This window comes from Perna viridis, chromosome 3, assembly GCF_037379345.1.
Source record: "Perna viridis isolate PV_CMFRI_1.1 ecotype Kerala chromosome 3, ASM3737934v1, whole genome shotgun sequence".
NCBI classification, from domain to species: Eukaryota; Metazoa; Mollusca; class Bivalvia; order Mytilida; family Mytilidae; genus Perna; species Perna viridis.
Window position 1 is genome coordinate 7,100,578 of NC_142447.1, and position 21,234 is coordinate 7,121,811.

The window sequence follows — 21,234 nt, forward strand, 5'->3', positions numbered from 1 at the left end:
ACTTTACAAGGGGAGGTAACAAATACATAATGGAGGATTGCTAGTTATCAAACGTTACTTGCTTGGGACGATATACAGTATTCACGTTTGTAAACGATCAACTCAAACTTTTTCAGTTTTCATTATTTATTCACGAGTGATGAATTGCCGTATGATTTTGTTTTGCAATAGTAGTGTCAGTTTAGATGTAGTTTCAATTGTACATTGTTTAAAAAGTAACTACCCACGCTTGCAAAATGAAATAATGTCACTTTTATCAACAAACGTAAATTTCGTCTATTACAAAAGTGCATGTTCATAATAAGATACCTTTATTAGTGACATTTTTTCAACTGCATCCTGCGAGCACTACCGGTTAGATATCTTGGTTTCTTACTTCGGAATAGAACAGTAATGAGAAAGCACTTCAAACCTAGAAAAATTAGAAAGTACTAATGAACAAATAGCAACATTTTACTCATTAAATAATCTAATTGTACTTTGGGCGTATTTATGAAGTGATAACTAAGTGATATTCAGATAAACCAATAATATTAAACATCATTATTATTCAAAAAGTTCATAAATATAGTTTTGCATACTTTAGGAACTAAGAAAAAACCTTATACCTCAACGTAAATGAGCAGTTATGATTCGACAAAAACTAGGGACACTTATGAAAATGTAGATAAAGCTCGAATTTAAAAATCGAACGATTTTTTCTAATACAGACGATTTTGCTTTATATGCGATAAAAAGAAAAAGAGTGGAACTGTTCGATTTCAACTTGCCAATGTAAAGATACTTTTCGTTATGTAATTATTGATATTTGAAAAAAAAATATTCAAAAATAAAAATAAATAACAGCAATTGTTGTACAGACTGTAAGATTGAAAACTGTTGTAAATATATATAGTGATAGCGTGTACACAGCCAAATGTACTACTCACAATCAAATGAAGAATAAAATATATGATAACCATGAAGGATAATTATCGACCTGATGTCATGCTATTATATTCAGATAATAGACTTGAACTGATTGTCTCCAAAAGGTCTTTCGAATTTTTCAGGATCCACATTGACTTAATACCACTACGGGAGTAACAAGTGTTGTGGTAGGACTGCGGAAACTCTTTGACAGCTGTGATTATAGAAGTTAGAACTTTTGAAAGAGTTTGGGGGTACATTTTACAGATCCAGCTATGTAACGTTTTTGTATGGATTCTTATGGAGTTTAGGAATCCAGTACATAGACGGTAAATCATAATCATCGTCCTTGTAGCAGCAAAGCTCTTATCACTGCTATTATTTTCTACGTCTACCTCTGATAATAAACATTGGATGTAAAACGTTTTGTAGACAAAAACAATGTTGTTTTTGGCTTTGTCTGCTGGTACGACAACATATTTGTCATGTATAGTAGACAATGTTTTGCTACATCGGGGTCTTTGAAAACTGATGTAGCCTTGGCACTCATTGACCTACTTAAAACTTTCATTCGTTTCAAAATTAAAGACCTCACGGCCTTTAACTACTCTGATAGAGAACCAATGTCTTCTTGTTCTCCTTTTATCCATTTTCTTGCATAGTCCTCCATGGCATCCATAAGAACTTTAAAGTCATAATTCCAATTTATGGAGCGTGGTTCAAGGTATTTGGGACCTTTAGAAGGGATATTACGCAGAGATTCGTTTTCGATGATGGTTAAATCTCCAGTAAGGACGTGACCAAAACGACCATATTTGAATGGAGAGCTTTTGCAAGAACAGTCAGGTGGTTTAGCCTTGAAGTCCTCAATCTCGAGGTTCTGCAATAGCCTTTTAAAATTGAAAAATGTGGATGCAGTGGGTTTAGACTTGGGGTTAAGGTTAGGGTTAGAGTTAGAGTTATGGTTTGGGTTAGGGTTAAACTTGGGGTTAAGGTTAGGGTTCGGGACACTTTCGGCTGTTTAGTTGCAATAACTATACAGCTATTAGTTTGCTTTATTGGGCTTTTATTATTGTATTGATCACAGCAACTTTTAGAAATCACATTTTGGTCTAAATTCGCCAAATGAAATATACTTAAATATTTCTCAATATAAAGTATGTATTGTCTCTCTGTCAAAAAGTATTTTCTTTAGTTTAGCTTTCCTGATAGTTGAAAATAGCAGTAAGTTTTAGACATATGCTATCGTGATTCTGATCTATAACCTATTGAGCTTAATAAAAGTTTTCGTAATGTAAGAAAATACAATAAACTATTTGTGCTCTATTATTAAGAGAATAATAGAATTATTTCTGTCGGCACATTGTAGAATTTCCTAGTGCTTCCTTCCTATGATGCAATAATATCTATTAAATTTCCCTAAAATAGACCTGTCGTGGTTAATAACCGAAGCGCGATTTTCACATGAAAAAAATGACATTTCTGTTATTAACGGCTGGAATCTACGTCAAACAATATATCAATATTTCAACGAAAATTGGAAGATGCATGTACATATTTCAATAAGCAGCAGATAGTATCGTTATAATGGTACTTTATTATCAAAGCAATCTCTATTTATATCAAATATTAATAAGCAAGCGAGTATAGTTTAATTTGTACGTACATTAAGAAAACGTATTTAAGAATACCGGTATTAGAAGTCTCCTCCTGGGACTTTGATAACGTTATACAGTATTATTTACTAATTTAGAAAGACCTTCCCCTTTCTCATTCTTTGATGAAGTAATTCCGAACGTTAAATTAAGGCGAGTTAAATGGGTAAAATATGGATTTTCAACAAAGGACGGAAACTAATTTTCATTTTTAAGTAAATTAATTGCTATATTTGTAGAAAACTTTTTCTGTTATAGATAAAACTTTCTTAAAAAGGAAAAACAATCCCAATTATATAAGTTTATATCAGATAAGATGTAATGAATTGGTTTGTACCATACTGGTCGGACCATGGGTATACTGCCGTCATACTTGGTACAGTGAAACCTGTCTAAACATATCCTTCAAAAACCAAAAACCTGTTTAAACCGATCCTTCAAAAACCAAAAACCTGTAAAAACCGATCCTTCAAAAAACCAAAAACCTGTCTAAACCGATTCTTCAAAAACCAAAAACCTGTATAAACCTGATACTTTTAGTTAGAGAAGTCCCTTTATATCAGTTTCAATATAATTCGAATTTTGGTATAACAAACATCTGCCTTAATCAAATAAATTTTAAAGTACAAATGTTATTTGGTTTAGACGGATTTAGATTTTAGTTGTAGTTATTTTTTTTTTTTTTTTTAATAAAAAAAGATATTGGCTGTAGTCGTTGTTTTTACTGAAAGGTGAAGCATGTTCAAAATGACATGGCATAATCAACTTTGTAATTCTTTGAACCTTGTTTTCACAAATAGAGATTTTCTATCCCTAATTGGCTCTCTACGTAAAATCTATGTCTTTTTAAGCATTGCATCACATCAAATCTTGCCTTTTTAGTTCTTGTCGTGACCACTGGAATTGTACTGACCGATTATTTCTAATGCCGGTAGTTTTGAATGTATTTCCCTTCTTAAATATGTTCTGAGCTATGTTTCAGTAAATACGCGCATTCTTAGCCCTTACTTTGTCGAAGAGCCTAAAATTGGTTTTTCATACTCCTGTATTTTGGCAAGAGCCTATATATGTTATCTTTGATTTTATTAACTTTGTTGTCAGGACCTTTCAGAGATTACTTAAAAGCGTGTTTGTATTTTTGAAGATATTCTTGGTAATCTCTGGTAATAGATTATTATTACTTTTGTTGCTACAAGATTGAAGTCATCACTGCAGAATTTTTATGGTCGTCATCATGAACTCGTAGATCGTTATGGTGTATCCATCAGCACCATGAAAACTGATGTATTCAACGGGTCATAGTTTCCCTTTCCTCGTTTGTCTACCCCGGACTTGACTTTTTATGAGCAACTCGGCGGGTGTTTCTAGAAAAGCAGAGGACGCTTACCCTACCGGTGCACCTGGTCCATGCTCCCAGTTTTTAGTGGAGTCCGAGTTGTTCATTTACTTTTGTTACTTTGTATGTATGATTTTAGTTACTTCATGTTCTTTGTTGTGTATGTCTGTTTTCCATGTCTGGTTTTTGTCCCTGGATTACATTCTTTTGATTACCGCTATAACCTTGGTTCCTTTGATTACTCTTTGTTGTCGCGGCCTTTCAGAAGCTTAGTTAAATGTATGTTTACACTTATTAAAAACCTTTTGGTGATCTCTGAAAGTATTTACTATTTTGTAATTAGGTTATTTGCTAGTGCATCAGTTCCACCCTTCTTTTTGTCTATATGAATGCCGAGTTGCAAGTGTGTTTATATGCAGAGATGACATAGCACTGTTGAAGGCAGGAAACATGAGCGTCTTTTGTTCATATTAAAAATTCCAAAGGCTTCTTCATAACGTAGGAGTTGGTTTGCATGGACAGACCGATCACTGAAAACTGCACACTTAATGTTGCATAGATTGAAACAAGAATTTTTTTTATGAAAATTTAATTTGACAATGTATTGACAATGAACATGGTTATGCATTTTACAAACGTTACCACTGAAAAAAGAAAGCCGATGCAGTTAGGTTTTGTATTTTTTGTTGTTGTTGACTTTTTTCTTGACATTTTATGCTCTATCATCTAGAATAGCACAGGGCGTTTACCCTACCAGTGCATCTGGTCCATACCCCTAGTTTTTGTTGGATTCCAATATGCTCATTTGTTTTACTTTCTTTGTACGTGTAACTGTGTTTATGTCCTATTCTTGTTGTGCGTGTTTATTTCCCTGCTCGACCATTGGATTATACTTTTGTGATTTTTGCTCAATTCTCGGTTCCCTTTAATACTCTTCTACATTTCATGATAAAATAATAACATATAAAACGCAATTCCAATTTATTTTCGATAGTTTTTCGACCACCACTACGTTATCTGAAATCAGAATTTTATCAGTTGACTTGCATTTCCAAAGAAGAGCATCATAATGGTCAAATGGTTAAAATCGAAACCACACGGAAATACTTATCTGCCTTTTATTATGATCAGTTATAGGTAGGTTCTTATTTGTTTAAGATTTAGCACTTTCATAATTATTAAACATTGCAAATTTCGATATGCTGTGCATTTGTTTCATGGAGTAACTTCACAACAAGATTACCCTGAATGTAAATATTATATTATATGAATTAATTCAAAGTTAAATAATTTTAATTCTAACTTATTTTTTTGTTTATATTTTCTATACTGTTTTGAGCACTGATTTTATCGACTTTGACTGGTGGCTATTTGATGCTGTCCATTTGTGTTGAAGTATACCGGACATAATGAACTGTGATGGAAGCGGGTGGTTTAGCTCGCTATAAAACCAGGTTTAACCTGCCTTTCATTATGAAAAGCCTGCACCTAATTATAACCACTGCGGTGGTTTCCAACTTTCCGGTTTTTACCCTGATATTGTTATTTGTTATACGGACATTCTTTGTGACTGTTCCTTTCGACTACTGCCTAGATTTTATCAGTGCGGTAATTTTGATATTACCTATCATTTACATCGAATTCGATTTCATGTTTTTACCAATGCTGTCGACATCATGTTAAACTAATGCACTGCCAGTCAACCATATGTTCATAGTAATTCAGTGTTTATAAACAATATTGAAATGAAGCCGAAAATTTGAAGTTTATGATAGGTATAAAATTATGTGCTATAAACATGATGAGTGTATTTTTTATTTTTCCGTTTTGGGTTCTGTAGTGGTATATGATTTCTGATTTAAAGTGTCATTTTAAAGAGTTCCGTTAGGTCAATTTGCAACCATTCAATTCATGTGAACTAATCGATGATTTGCTGGCTTTTTAATCAAAGTTGTACGACTTTTTTATTGTTTTAAATGTAAGCATATTCTACCATTACTTGATAGTCTTTTTTGTAAAAATGGATATCAAACCATTTCGTTCGCGGCAAGGCAAATTTGTTTAAACAAAACATTTCATAATGTTTCCCCGATTAGGTCAAATCCATTCAAACAAAGCACCGCATGAGATTTGATTGACAAGTAATTAATTCAATGTTCTTTCGCTTTTAAGTGCTGAACTGTATAAAGATTAAAGCAAAATTGGAAAAAAATGAATCATGCTAATTTTGTTTTTAAATTGACAATGTGAGCACAAAGTTTATGGTCTATTGAAGTCGAATTGACCGTTCATGTAGAAATGCTAGTTAAAGTGACAATAGAATGTTAGGGGAAAGTGAGTTATCTCCCCTCGATGATGAAGTGCAGTGTTTTCCATGTAATTTATACCTCGAATTTACTGACACTTGAAAAAGAATGAATGCCATTTCTGCATTTCAGAAAAAATTTCGACAAAGCTTACATGAATGACTTGTTTTTTTGTGTTTTTTTTTTCACCACAATCCATCCACTCCCTGATTCTTCCAGATAAACGCACTTAATACAATCATGACCTTTAGCATTTCTGACATTCAGGGAGCAATTCACTCGTAATTCCGGAGCACGTACTTTTTTTTTCATCGGGGTTTATAATACTCTAGATCTATTCTGTTTAATCGTTACAGATTATTTGTCTTGTCTGTAATTTTTTTTGTTAGCCAATAATATAAACTGCAACACTGAAACTGATAAATTGTTTGTTTACCTTTCTTCCCCTTTTGTCCGTTTCCTTCAGAAAATGATATATGTATACTACGAATGGGTTCATTATCTTAAATAACAGTTAAGTGTCATTCGCCGTAAGAATCAGGCAGTAGGTGAAACGTGGTATAAAAAAACACCATTTAATAGTGTACTTTGACTATTTGCACGATCAAACATTATGAAAAGACGATATTTTCCATATCATATTGGTGCATTGAGTTATAATTTAATTGACATGCACTGAAAATGAACATTTCAAGGGCAGATAACTCTGTCAGACACCCCATTTTTCTAACATTCTGTTGAAAAATTTCTTAGTAAAACCAGTGATGCAGAGATCGAGTAATGGTCTTTTCAAATAAAAAAAGTATTCTTGAGTAATATATCATTGTCAGATCGGTGGAGTTTTGACATGCATATTTTTGATTTTTTTCCTTTTTTTCCTGATTCTTACCAACGTTTACACTTAACAATTTAAACTTCTTTTTTTTTGCATGTGTTAATTAATTATGATTGAATTCATTTTTTTACTTTGATTAGTTATAAATGTGGCAAACCAAGCATATAGACATAGCTTAATGTACATGCATGTTAGCATGCAACCAACTAGGACATATGTATTATCATTTTATTAACAGACATCCCAACATTTTGTGTTGGCGAAAAACAAATCTGAAAACACTCCATTTATTGACGATGTTATTTGTAATGTCATTTATTACAATAAAGATCGAGACAAATATATTATTATATAATTGTATCTTTATTTGCCGCATTCAAATAAGATAAATTGGTTAATATGTCAATAATGCGAAAATATGTGCAAGCATGTGGTCCCTTCGGTCGATCTTCTAATGTTTCTGTTTTTTTCCTTCTGAATTGAGTATATTTTGGTTTAAGGAGGTAGATCTAGGGTAAGGGACATAACTCATGAAACCAGTGATATGTTTGTATTATATTCAATTTCACCAAAGCCTCTGAAGCTTTCATTTGAAACAGAATAAAATGAATCCAAGTTCATTAGATGCTTACATAAGATTGATGTAAAATGCTGAATACAAACGTTCCAATGATTTTTTAAAAGTTGCGTCCCTTACCCTAGGTCTACCTCCTTAAACTGTATCTTGGAGACTTATATCACAATCTATCTGTACAAGTAACAGTAAAGCTGGAGGTTGATGAACAATTGTTGTTCGTTTTCCTATATTCAAAATGTTGTTTAGGGCAGCACGCAAATACAATCTTTCCGAAAGCTCTACGGAAATCCTTCATCGACAAGGCATATATTACTGGATTCATTCCGGAATTTATATATCCTAACCACGTGACTATCGGAAATATTATTTCCGGAGTTGTAACACAAGAGATATGACAAATTCCAAAAAGTATATTGAACACAAAGAAAGGAAGCCAGCAAATAATAAAAACACCCACAACGATCCCAAGCGTTTTAGCAGCTTTCTGTTCTCTAGCAATTTTCGTTAGCTTTTTGCTTAGGGCAAATTGCCGCAATTTCCTGGTTATGTTTTTAGTTTGTCTAGCAGGTGATTGTATTGATGTCCGCCCTCCCTCATGTGTCAAGCTTTGGTTTTCATGGTCTGATACACACTTTTCGTAGGTGTTAGAGTATTCATCGGATGATTGTCTCGTCATACCACCTCTGTGAATTCTGAGTGTCATTACTTCTCGATTTCCATTACTTCCGTTGGCTGTCAATACTTTCGACCCGACCTTGAGACTTCGCATTTGAGACGCCGCTGCTAAATATATCCGCCAATAAACAAACATCATTACAAAAGTAGGACAATAGAAGGACACAAATGACGAGAATATCAAATAGGCACTATCTTCCGTGAAGAAACACATATGACTTGGTAGGTTATTAGGTGTTACGGCTTTCCACCACGCTATGGCAGGAAATGAGATTCCTGCTGAACACAACCATACAAAAGCTATCAACAAGCTTACTTTACAAGACGACATTTTTGTCGGATATGCTATAGGATCGGATATTGCCCAATATCTATCAAGTGAAATGATACATAGATTTAATATAGAAGCCGTACTGGCAAGCACATCAAATGAATGCCATAAATCACACCACTCTGAACCAAAGAGCCATATCTGATTGGTCATTTCAAGACTTATACTGAATGGCATAACAATACCACCAACCATGAGATCGGCCACGGCCAACGACACGATGAAATAGTTCGTTATTGTACGTAGGTAAAGCTCTCTATAAACGGAAACAATTACAAGTAAATTCCCTAAGATCGTCACTAGCGAGAATATAGCTAAGACGGCGCCAACCGCCGGGTGTTTCAGTTCGTAAGAGAAATCGGTGACGTTTGATGAATTAGAAGAGGAATCACCATACTGTGAAAGATTATTAGTTGTGAATACTATAGTTGTGAAGTCGTCTGTCTTACCCGATTGATTTAACAATGAATAACCGCCAAATCCAGTTGTAGACATGAAGGATTCCTTTCTTTTCTTATCAGTAATGAAAGGCTTTTTGTTGTTTTCTTCAATTTTGTTCGGTTTATTGTTTCTTACAAAGGCTATTTTCGTTCCAAGTAGCTCATATTCGTTGACTTCAAAGAAATAAAAGAATTCGTTCAGGAGAGTAAAGTCAGATGCAGAAATAGTATCAGAGTATTTCCAAAATACCTTTGCACTCAGTATTTCGAATTTCATATCAAACTTGTTTTGCCTTAAGAACGCACTTGATCAGACGACCATTTTAAGGTCTTCCCGTCATTACTTCCGTTTCCGGGTGTATATTTCATGTACAGTGACATAACATCCTGCAACAAAAACGTTTAAAGTAAGATATGAATATCTACATCAATACAATAACATAAATAAAAAACGAAGGTGTCGCTGTCCTTCATATTGAACAACGTAAAATATGTATGCAAGCGTTAATTGTAAGATAAGGTTATATTAATCAATACCTCATTACAGGAATTGAATAACTAGCTTGAAGTGAAACATTTAGAACTTTACTACTATGGAAAATGAGTTTTCTGAGTGGTTAACAATTGCTCCGTATGAAGAGTACATTTATATGTGAATTTGATGGATCTTTGCTGCATGTTTGTGAGACATTTTATGTATGATCACACTTCTCTGCACGATTTTAATGAATTGTAAACATTCCATTCAAATATTTACAACTCAGGCTTTCAATGAAACTAAAAGCTTTCATCTTTGATGTACTGTAAACACCACAACTGTCAAGATTTTATTTTCAAATTCTTAGTCAAAACATCTTCAACAAGTTTCTTGTGAGTCAATCAAACTCTCATTATGAACAATTATCGAGTTCTTTTAAGTAATCGAACTCGTCATCGGGTCATTGTGTACTAATCAAACACACCCCTAATCTAGCAGAACATGACAATGATGTAAGAGAACCCCTTTGTTCATAAGGTTGTTACAAGGAATGTAACGGTTTTAGTTGCATTTGAACAATTTATTCTCTGTTAAATTCATTTAAAACACAAAAGAAAGAAAATGAAAACCAAAAGTACATTATAACATAATATACAGCTGATTCTGTAACCAGAAATATATGATAGTTCCGTTTCAATACAACAAGTGTTTACTTGATTAATCTTAAACAAGTCTTTTGACTTCATGTTCAATTAGATCCTTATAGGAAGATTGCACAAGAAAGTAATTGCGATATCACACATAACGTCAAAATGGCTGATTAAAAAATCCTGGTAAGAAGTATCGTTAAGCAAAAAAGAAATATATCTAACAAACGAATAGAATAACAAAATGCAAAATACACAAAACATTAAATGAATCAAACAAAACAAAACAGTTTTTTTTGTTTTGTTTTTTTTTTTTTTTTATCAAAACAAAAAAATAAGGTGGGAATACGAGTAGGAAAAATGAACAACACAAATCGAACAAGTCTCCAAAATAAGGAATTAAAAAAAATGAAGTAATTGATAAAAAAATATTGAATGATTTGCAACTTGGTACAGATCCGTGTAAGAATCATGCAAGTCTTATAGTTATTCATTAAATATGCTGAATAATTTTAATGAATCTTACAAGTAATCCTCATCAACTACTTTATTGTGGAGATCAAAGATGGTGATCATGATGACTATTAATATATACATACATGTAATTTAAACCCAGTGCAAAGTTTTATATTACTTCCTACTTATTCGTTCAAAATAAATCATTGTTACCAGACTATTGCTGCTCTTTCTAAATTGATTGCATTTCAGTACTACAAAATCTACATAAGTTTCGAAAAGTATCACACCTTACCAGATTTTTACATGGACAGATACAATGGTGAAACACTCGATTACCAAATGCATTAACATAAATCAGAACATTTTTCATCATTTGAAAGCAGCATATGATAATGACTTCACGGTCATTAAGTATTAGATTTAATACCTTGACCTCGAACCCATCTGTCGTTATTCCCAATAATTAAGGGGGCTATTTTAAACGTTAACATTATTGATGAATACTTGTATGCCTAGAGACTTTAGTCATCTTTACTTAAGAGATTTGTTCAAGCTGTATCAATTGTGCTAACGTACACGAGTCGCGTATTTTGTCAAAAACAACACGACACGGATGATTGATTGTATTTCAATTATGACACGTGACGCACTTAAACCGTTTGGAATGAAATTCGAAAATAACAATTAAGAGGTATTCAAAATTGGAATTTTAAGTATATTCAATTAAAAAAGACGAAAGTTACAATGTTACAGCATTCAACAAAATATTAACGAACAATAAAACCATGCAACTACACAGCAATCTAGTAAATCTACCAGATTCACATTAGTTTTCGTGGTTTATTAATTTTCATTACAAGAAAGAATTACAAAAAACTAAACAAATAAAAACACTCCCCATGATCAAAACGAAGAAAAAACGAACAAAAAGAAAAAAGAAAACAAATCCAAACAAAAGTGTAGCACTTTAACAAACTGATACATAACAGTCGAATACAAAACGGACAACAAATATGAATATCAGTATTTGAGTCAAATTATTGTGGCGCACAAGTACAAAAATGAAGGTACAAAAAACTTCACGACCAATATTTGATTAAGCTCGGCGGTATAAACAGCTTACCGACCTCCTTCTCTGTCCAGATACAACTGATTGGATCCATCCATCATCAGTGATGTATTGCCAACAATACAAAGTCATGGCATCTTCTTGGTCAAATACATTAAAAAAGTAATCAAACAAATAAGACAGGGGTGTGCATCTTATGTCATATTATTTCGATTTTTTAGTATCAAGATGATGTTTTTTCACTTTTTGTAGACTGAAGGATTGATTACCACAGAAAGACCACGATAAAATGCTTCTAATTGCTTCTTTGCAATAATATAGCTTCTTTGACAGACTATGGTAGAACTTCTAACGTCGGTTATGAATTTAGCGTCATATTTGGATTCCGATAGTTTTTGGTTTTTTAGTACTTCTTGAATACAATGTTTTTTTTTTTAATCTTGAACTTCCCGTGTATTTGGTTCTAATGCTCTGATGAGAGGTTGAAACACGTGATCTGCATACTAACATTTGTGATAACTATAGGATTGTTAGTATTGTATTTATTTTATCCTCATTTGTAAAAAAATAAAAAAAAAACTGAAAGCACGCAGCATTTTAAAGCGTCTCTGAAATGAAAAACAATGTACACGAAGACACTTGGAACTGTTTTTTTTCTGCTTGTTTTCGATATTCTTGTCGAAACTCATGAAATGAAAAAGTTTCTTTATATTTTAAAAACCCGTTGACATTTAATAAAATTGCCCTAATATGTGTATTTTTTAAAACCACAAATAAATTTCATTATTTATAAAGGACCTAAAAACCTCTTTATTAATTTTTCTCCTTAGAAAGACTGCACTGCAAATTAACCACAAAAAGATACAAATTCATTATACAAAACTAGAAAGGGTTATAATCAAATAGTCTGTCAGATATAATCATCAATTGGTTGACGAATGGAAGACTAAGAAATAAGTATTCCGACCTTGCACAAGTGATTAACTGTTTCTGTGAGTTTCCTTAAGGTATATTAATTTTCTTCTTGATAGATGGTCAATCAGGAACAGCAAATAATGAAACTTCACATTGGTCTGATTTAGTAAGTATTCTCTAACTTAATTTCAAAAAGAATTTCTTTTCAATACTTGCTCCTAGTTTTTAGTGGGATACGAGTTGCTCATTTGCTTTTGTTACTTAGTATGTATGATTTTAGTTACTTTATGTTCTTTGTTGTGTATGTCTGTTTTCCATGTCTGGTCTTTGTCCCTGGATTACATTCTTTTGATTACCGCTATAACCTTGTTGCCCTTGATTACTCTTTGAAATGTGAAAAAAAGTATTAAAATTGATTTGATTGCAACAAACATATAAGGAAAAGATATGATGTGCACAGGTCCTTATTTATATACTGTCAATCTCTGATAAATGAAAAACTCCTGTGTTTAAGTCATCTGTTGAAGAATGACATAAGTTCTAAAAAGCTCTATCTTCAGCGTGCGACAAAAAGGGAAATAGTTAATCGAAGTCTGCTTCTATCACCTGGAACTACAGCCCGTTCTAAATGGAAAGTTTGAAATATTTTATACCGTAAAACTTGTCTAAACAGAAACCCATTTCGGACTTTGAAATTGGTTCGGTTTAGCAGGTGTTCTGATTAACGAGGTTCAAAATATATTAGAACTGTTATAAAGATAATATGAATGAAAGGTAACCGGTTTAGGCAGATTTTGGCATTATCTAATGTTCGGTTTACATAGATTTCACTGTATTTTTTTGTAAAGACAACCAAATGCAAATCGACTGCCCAAAGCATTTTGTCCTTTAGATGTAGTGTCAAAAGTGTTAAATTAGTAATTTGAGTAATTATCTAGTTCATTAGTTGTGTCTCATGATGCTAATTATAATGAAATGATCCGGACATTTAAGTTTATTTATGACCGCTCTTGTTTTTTAATCTCCTGGCTGTATATAATAAATATGTATATATGGAATATGACTTGACTTAAAACCAGTGCCTAGAAACAACTCGGTCACAGTAGAAATTCAAAAACAAGAATGATCAAAATGATTATGTCGGAAATGACGAAGGTATTTCGAAAGTGATTGTTAAACTTTTAACGCAGATGCAAAGCCGGTGTTCTTGGAAATCTCGCATTTCCTCGCTAAACGAGACATCACCGATTGCTACATGGGGTGCATCATCAACAGAGACGCTATTTGAGTACAAATACATCTGTGCCTCATATACGCATGGGCACAGACATAAAAATTGAACAGGTGTAAATTTGACAGTAGGAAAGTATCATCTCGATACGAAACATCAATATTTTATTGACGGCTTCAGAATGAAGCATAAAACACAGAGAGTGTGTTAAAGTGAAGAAATTGTCATATTACCACTATTTTTTTCACAACATATTCTTTGTTACTTCGTCATACTGAATTTATGAACAATGAGAACAGTGTCTTGGGACATGATAGAACGTTCTGTAATTCTAATATGCGTAGGACAGACGTGGGTGGAATATGTTCAATTTACTATATCTCATTCACTTTCGTGACAAGTTTCCGTATAAACAACCGTATCCCGCGATCAATTATGATTTAGAGTTTATGGCGCAGTTCTTTAAATTTGAAAAAATAAAATTCGCTGTCTCGAAAATAAATATGTTATATCCTTTCCTTATTTGTAAAGGTAAAATAAAATGCATCGAATGGTGACAAATACAAAAGTCAATCTGGCATACATGTATACATGTACATATAATGAGATTATATATACCAACGAAAATTAATTAAAAAGAAATGTATCAATTAACCCTAATGCTAATATATAAGCGCTCAAAAAAAAGGGGGAGGGGTAAAGTAAAGCATACCATGTAAATGTTCAACAGAAGAGGAGGTGTTAATGATACATACTCAGTGATAATTTCTCACAATGTTAGCCAATAATCAAAGTATCAATTCTCCCTTTAGAGCTAATCGATATACGTATTAATTATTTCATAGTTTGACACAGCGATATTTCATTGAGTCTACTATCGACAAGTTTCGTCATGAAACTGTGGTATTTCTTAAGGGGACCTATTTGGTAAAGTATGACCGTATTATATCAGAATTCAGACAAAAAATAGGGAAATAAAACAATTTAAACACCAGCTGTTAAACCGGAGGCAAAATATAAGTAATGTAAATTCAACCCAAGATATAAAAAATGCTGTATTACGTAATTAGGAATATAACTTTGTTCAGCACTTGTGAATTTGTTCTACATTATTTCTATATTTCAAAAATCAATTCAGGAGTAGTATTAAAGCTCATTGCATATCAGTAATAAGTGGTTGATCAGGTGTTGTGTCGAATTCCAAAGTATTAAAATCAATTTATTGAAATTAACCAATCTAACTATCCGGTGTTGATGGTCATTACATGTACCAACAATTCAGACCACCATTTATAAGTGAGTTATTCCAGGTATTCCCCTTATAAAAACTCATAAGTGCAAAAGACAAAACACGTCAGATATTAAAATAATAATAATAAAAATAATAATAATAATAATAATAATAATAATAATAATAATAAAACAGAAAAATAAAATTTTACCATTGATGTGAAACTTAGGGAAACACGATTGTGTTGAGATCACGGCAATCGACCAATCGAGTTACCCCTTTGGTTTTTAGTTTTTCACACTGTATGTCAGTTCCTAATACTACTTATATATAAAAAGTAGCAATCTAAGGCTTGGGCAATATAAGTTTTCGTGGTTCATTTCACTACTCTTTGTCAGTCCACATTTCGTGATATTGCCATTACAATCAGTAACTACTATGTAATTACATTTTCAAAATATTGGTCTCTAATAAATATAACTAGACCAAGTGATGCCCCGCACTCCACATGAATATGCATGTAAATGTAAATGCTTCGTCAAAACACTCAAAGCAGAAGTACACTAGAAATATCTTTGTATCTGGGAATCAGGGATGATGCCCCTGCGCATTAAACATTTTACTATTGACGATTACGCAACACAAAAATAAGCAACTTTCTTTCACTGAGCTTCTTAACAGATTTTCTACCAATTCACATAAGCGTGAGGAAGTACACACATAGATAATAATTTCATTAAAAGGATTGGTTTCTTTCTGCATCAAATATCATCATGAAAATTCTGACGTCTTTTTTAAATCAAAGAATTTTTATGTTAAACTAAAGGGAGCTAAAGTGTTTTTTGAGTTAGTGTGCGAAAACTGAAAACACTACCCTTTTGTTGGGATGAACGGATGAGGTTAAACCAATATGCCAACTTTTAGTTGCTATGCCGTAAAGAGTAATCAAGGGAACTAAGATTCCAGCGGAAATCAATAGAACGCAATCCAGGGACAAAGACCAGACATGGAAAACACAACAAGGAACATAAAGTAACTAAAATAATACATACAAAATAACAATTGTAAATGAGCAACTCAGACTCCACTAGAAACTGGGAGAATGGACCAAGTGCACCTGTAGGGTAAGCGTCTACTGCGTTTCTAGAAACACCCACCGAGTTGCTCATACAAAGTCAAGTCCGGGGTAGATGAAACACGAAAGGAAAGCTATGACACGTTGAACAAATTAATTTTCATGGTGCAGATGGATACACAAAAACATCAGTTTTGTAGAAATATTACAGAACTCTGTATATTGTGCACGTATTTTCAGCAGTGACCTATATTAAGATCAATCCTCATGACAGTAAGTTTGCTTTCCATCTAATATCTCAAGCATGGACGTCTTTTTGACATAACCGCTATATAGAGAAGCTGGAAACTGTTTGTCTTTCCAGTTTTTGACAGACAGAGAGGTCTGAGACTTGACAAGTGAATTACGCTAACAAGATTTGTGGTGATTAAAATCGAAGTCGGAAGGGAAATGGTTTGTATCCGGAGTAATTTAGAATTGTTAACAAATGGCAATATGAAATTATTTCTTAAAAGAATAATTTTCTTATACTATTCTCCTAGACTGTTCGATCGGTTTAACTGTTCATTATTGGGAGTATAAATGCTATAAGACTTATGTACCAGAGAAAATTAAACATTTTGAGAGCTAAATAACAATAGTAATTATGGATATTATGATAATAAACAAACAGACAATCAAACAAAAATAAAAAAAAAATAGAAAAAAACACAAAAACAAAAACAAACAAAACACAATCCAAAAAAGGAAGTTTTTACATGTACCAAATTTGAGTGTAAATGTACATAGTATTAATAACAGACAAATATTTGAAATTTGAAGATATACAGTGTACTTCCGCATTGCGGTCCGCTTTCTTATGGACGTCTTTTTGACACTAACCGCCATATTTTCATATTTTGATTGGTCTACATAACATGGTTCTATTAAATAAGAAAAAAAGCAGGATATCATAAATATAATGTTCATAGAGAAGTATACTGCTGAATACACATTATTTATCAAGACAATGAAGGCGATGTATTGGAAAATGAAATAAAGTAAACCATATATCATATCGTTTTGACACAGAACAGAGTCATTCTAGACGCAAAATGTGTTTTATACGTCTGTTTAGGTGGACGACTAATATATTTATATTATTTTTGCTTAGTACGCCAGCCTAGTTGTAGATGAAGAGATGATTATGAGACTTGTTGGTAAAACAAACACCATGGAAATCTTTGGTCACTGCGGTATTCGAAACACAAAAGGCAAACGACAACAACAAAAACAACAACAACAAATTATACGGAACAAAATACTAAATAATCATTTATATATAGAGAGAGTGACTATAGAAAAGATATAGAAAACTTAAAGGAAATCCGAACACCGGAACTGATGAAAACCGGGAGCATTAAGGAATGCGTGGTAAGGTAAATGACCCCTGCTTTCATATCAATCTTTAGAATAAAGAAGTATGTAAAATTAAAAATGCAAAGCTTTTCATACCACACAATACTAACATATTGCTGCATACAGCGCTTTAAGTAATTAACTTTTAAATATGAATTCAAGTGATATTTAATCTTTTATTTCTGCGCATGCGAACTTACCATTGTACGACAGGAAATAAATATGCGATTCTTCGATGGATACATAAGAAATGAATACCCGAAACAAGTGATGATCCAGCCAATAATTTTAAAATAAAATTATTAGTCAAATATCAGGAAAGCCATGCATAGGAACATGATACTGAGAAGCATAGAATGTTCTAATTATTTATTATATATATATATATGTCAGTGATTTACCGAATGTTCCCAGTGTAAAAAAATCGATAACTCACACTGTGAAATAAATACGGTTATTTTACTCTCGCACTTTCTCCCGCCAAAACTTCACAACACGAACATCAATCCGTCGTTCACAAAATATGAAATTCATATTAAAAAGAGCGATAATTAATGGAGGAAATCTATATAATAAATAGGATAACCAATAATTGGTTATCGTGAATAACGAAAATATGACCACTCGTGCCAAGAACGCATATAAATTTAACTCGTGCGCGGAACAAGTTCCGCGCACTCGTTAAATCTAGGCGTTCTTCAGCACTCGTGATCATATTTTGATTATTCACTTTTTTCAATTAATTATCTTATTAATCTCTACCACTGAATGCCCTTCAAATTAATAGCACTTACTAAAAACGCTCTGAACAGAGAAAGATAGTTGAATGAGAAAAAGTTATTCCAAGCAATTGTTCTGACATGATTACAATGCAAAGCGCTGTAAGTGAACTGACGTCTTTGAATGACAACATTCAGCCAGAAAACACTAGATCAAATGATTTACAGGAGAAAATGTCCCATACTTTAACACTTTAAAATGTGCACAAATCAAAAGAATGGAATCCAGAAATAAAGACGACATGGGAAACAGATGCACACAACAAAAACTACATAAATAAATAAAAAAATCACAAGCTAAAAAAAAAAAAAAAACATTCCACAATACAATAGAACATTACACAGTTCGTACATGTTACCTGATTCGGAAATTGTAATAGCGCATTATCGTAATGCATTCCATATCAATTCTGTTATTCTGTTGAAAAAGAAGTTGACTTACCTAAAATATTGCTCAAGAGTTGTATAAGTTTTCCTTTACTCATGTTTCAGCTTTAAAAAAAATTCCTAACCTCCCTCACAAAACGGTTATAAGTACTTATGTACTATTCTCTGTAAGAATCGGGCCATGGGTGGGACATCAATTTTCTCATTTTGTTTTTGTTTTGCCTCAAATATATTCAATATATCTAAAGAACAAATTGAAAGCTATTCAAATTAACATGGAAACACATGTGAAGATATTTTTTTTATAGAAACAAGAGGCTCCTAGGAGCCTGAATTGCTCACCTGGTTAAAATTGGTCTGTCAAGGGTAATGAATTTAACAAGGAGATGTCCAACAATTTTAACTCAGGAAGACCTTGGTAGGACTTATCATAAGGATCATTTCAGCATTTGAAAGTTTCTTTCTATCTATTATAGGTTTCAAGATATTGGCTGACACTGTAAAAAAATAATTTTTCATCTTTCAAAGGCAATAACTCTTACAAGGAGTCGCCTGACAACTTTGATCCCTAAGACTTTTGAAGGCCTTATAATAAGGATCATTTCAGCGATTGAAAGAGTTTGACTAAATCTAACAGTTTTGAGATATATGCAAAAAACTACTGTCTGACCCCTATGTTCTATTTTTAGTAATGGCGGCCATGTTTTTCGACGAATCAAAAATCCCCAAGCAGTTCTATGCAGGATATCCCAAGTAACATTCATACCATGTTTGGTTTCAATTGGTTAAGTAGTGTCAGAGAAGATGATTTTTGAAAGAAATAACATTAAAAATAGCAAAAATCGTTGAAAAAGGACAATAATTCCAACATGGGTTAACGGATTAAAACCAAAACTTGACCAGAGATAGATCTCATCATGCTGAACACTTTTATCTCGTGTCAGAATTCAGCTAAACCTAACGGTTTTGGAGATATATTCAAAAATCTACTCTCTGACCCCTATGTTCTATTTTTAGTAATGGCGGCCATGTTTTTCGACGAATCAAAAATCCCCTCATCAGTTCTATGCAAGATATACCAAGGAACATTTATACTAAGTTTGGTTCTAATCAGTCAAGTAGTTTTAGAGAAGAAGAGTTTTGTATAATTGTTAACGACGACGACGACGGACGCCAAATGATGGCCATAGCTCACATGGCCTTTGGCTAGGAGAGCTAAAAAGGTGTGGGAAAATTTCCGTCAATTTTACATATTGTATTCAACTAAGTTTGACCTATCAATATCTTAAATAGGCGCACTTTACAAACACTTACATGGATATTTCTTGGAGTTATTAGTAAATTTTGTACTTGGATAGTTAAAAAAAACCTGCACTTTTTAAAATCATTTGCCTGATTCTTAAACAGAGTAGTATTTAAAATATGATAAACACTTGAATTAGCTGTACATAAACTATTTCTAAATCTCAAATACGACGTATGAGTTATAGAAAAGGAAAATGCTCTTAAACTAAAATTTTCTTAGTTATATTACTATATTCTTTAAAAATAAAAGATGTATGTCAATAGAAACAGCATTTTTCTTAGTTACAACCGTTTTATTGATTTGTTTAACTATGTAGGGTGTATATTATCTCTTCCTTATCTTAATTGATTGTAACTTGGTATAAATACCGCTCTGGAAAAGCTACAAAATTGTTTTACAATGTAACCTGTTTAAACCGAATTCCGTTCGTTCAGTTAGGAAAGGTGTGTGGTAATGACAGGTGTTCTGTTAGGACAGATGTGCGGTCAGGACAAGTGTTCGGTTAGTACAAGTGTTCGGTTAGGACAGGTGTCCTGTTAGGACTTGTGTTCGATTAGGACAGAAGTTTGGTTAGGACGGGAGCTCGGTTTACCAGGTTTCGTAATATATCTAAACCGATGTAAAACAACTTTTTTAAAGTGTCTGGTTAAGACTGGTTTTCGGTTTTTCAGGGATCGGTTCAAACAGGTTTCACTGTATCAAGAGAAGATGATGAATTCCTAATTGTATGTTAAAACCTACTGATTACGATTTTTTGACTGTTGAAGAAAACTGTTAATTGTGTATAAACAAACTGTTCTAACTTGTCTAAATCAGTCACTGCAAAACCTTAAAATCGGCTTAAACCAGACACGTTTTAAAGTTTCTTTTATGTCCAATTAATGCATTTTGAGCTTACGTGAACCACATTCCTGTCTAAACCAAACCAATTAAAAATTCCAATGTGGGAAGACCACGTTCATTGATAACGCAATAAATTAATTTGAGACTGTAATCTGATTGGTTAAAATAATTTTCTTATATCTCAATGGATAAAAAGATATTGACACGCTCCTATTCAGTTAAATTCAGAGCTACTTTTTCATGTTTAAAGATAAAATATGTTTTAAAATTAATTTATAATAATTGGTTATGATAAAAATTTTCTCTATTGAAAAATAACATAAATTTTCCATGTGTTCCACGAAGTGCAATA

General features: G+C 32.6%; 1 protein-coding gene across 4 annotated transcripts in view; it reads right to left on the reverse strand.

Annotated features, from left to right (window-relative positions):
* Window positions 1-7,327: 7,327 nt before the first annotated feature.
* Window positions 7,328-21,234, reverse strand: part of LOC148620837 (dopamine receptor 2-like) — a 53,306-nt gene continuing 39,399 nt past the window's right edge. For 3 of the 4 annotated variants that reach the window (XM_088574674.1, XM_088574676.1, XM_088574675.1), the window contains one exon: window positions 7,328-9,451. In XM_088574674.1, coding sequence (XP_088430800.1) covers window positions 7,779-9,341 — 1,563 coding nt within the window. In that variant the 5' untranslated portion in view covers window positions 9,342-9,451 and the 3' untranslated portion in view covers window positions 7,328-7,778. Of the gene's footprint in view, window positions 9,452-11,775; window positions 11,858-21,234 lie in introns of all 4 variants that reach the window. The other variant, XM_088574677.1, reaches the window with a different exon arrangement.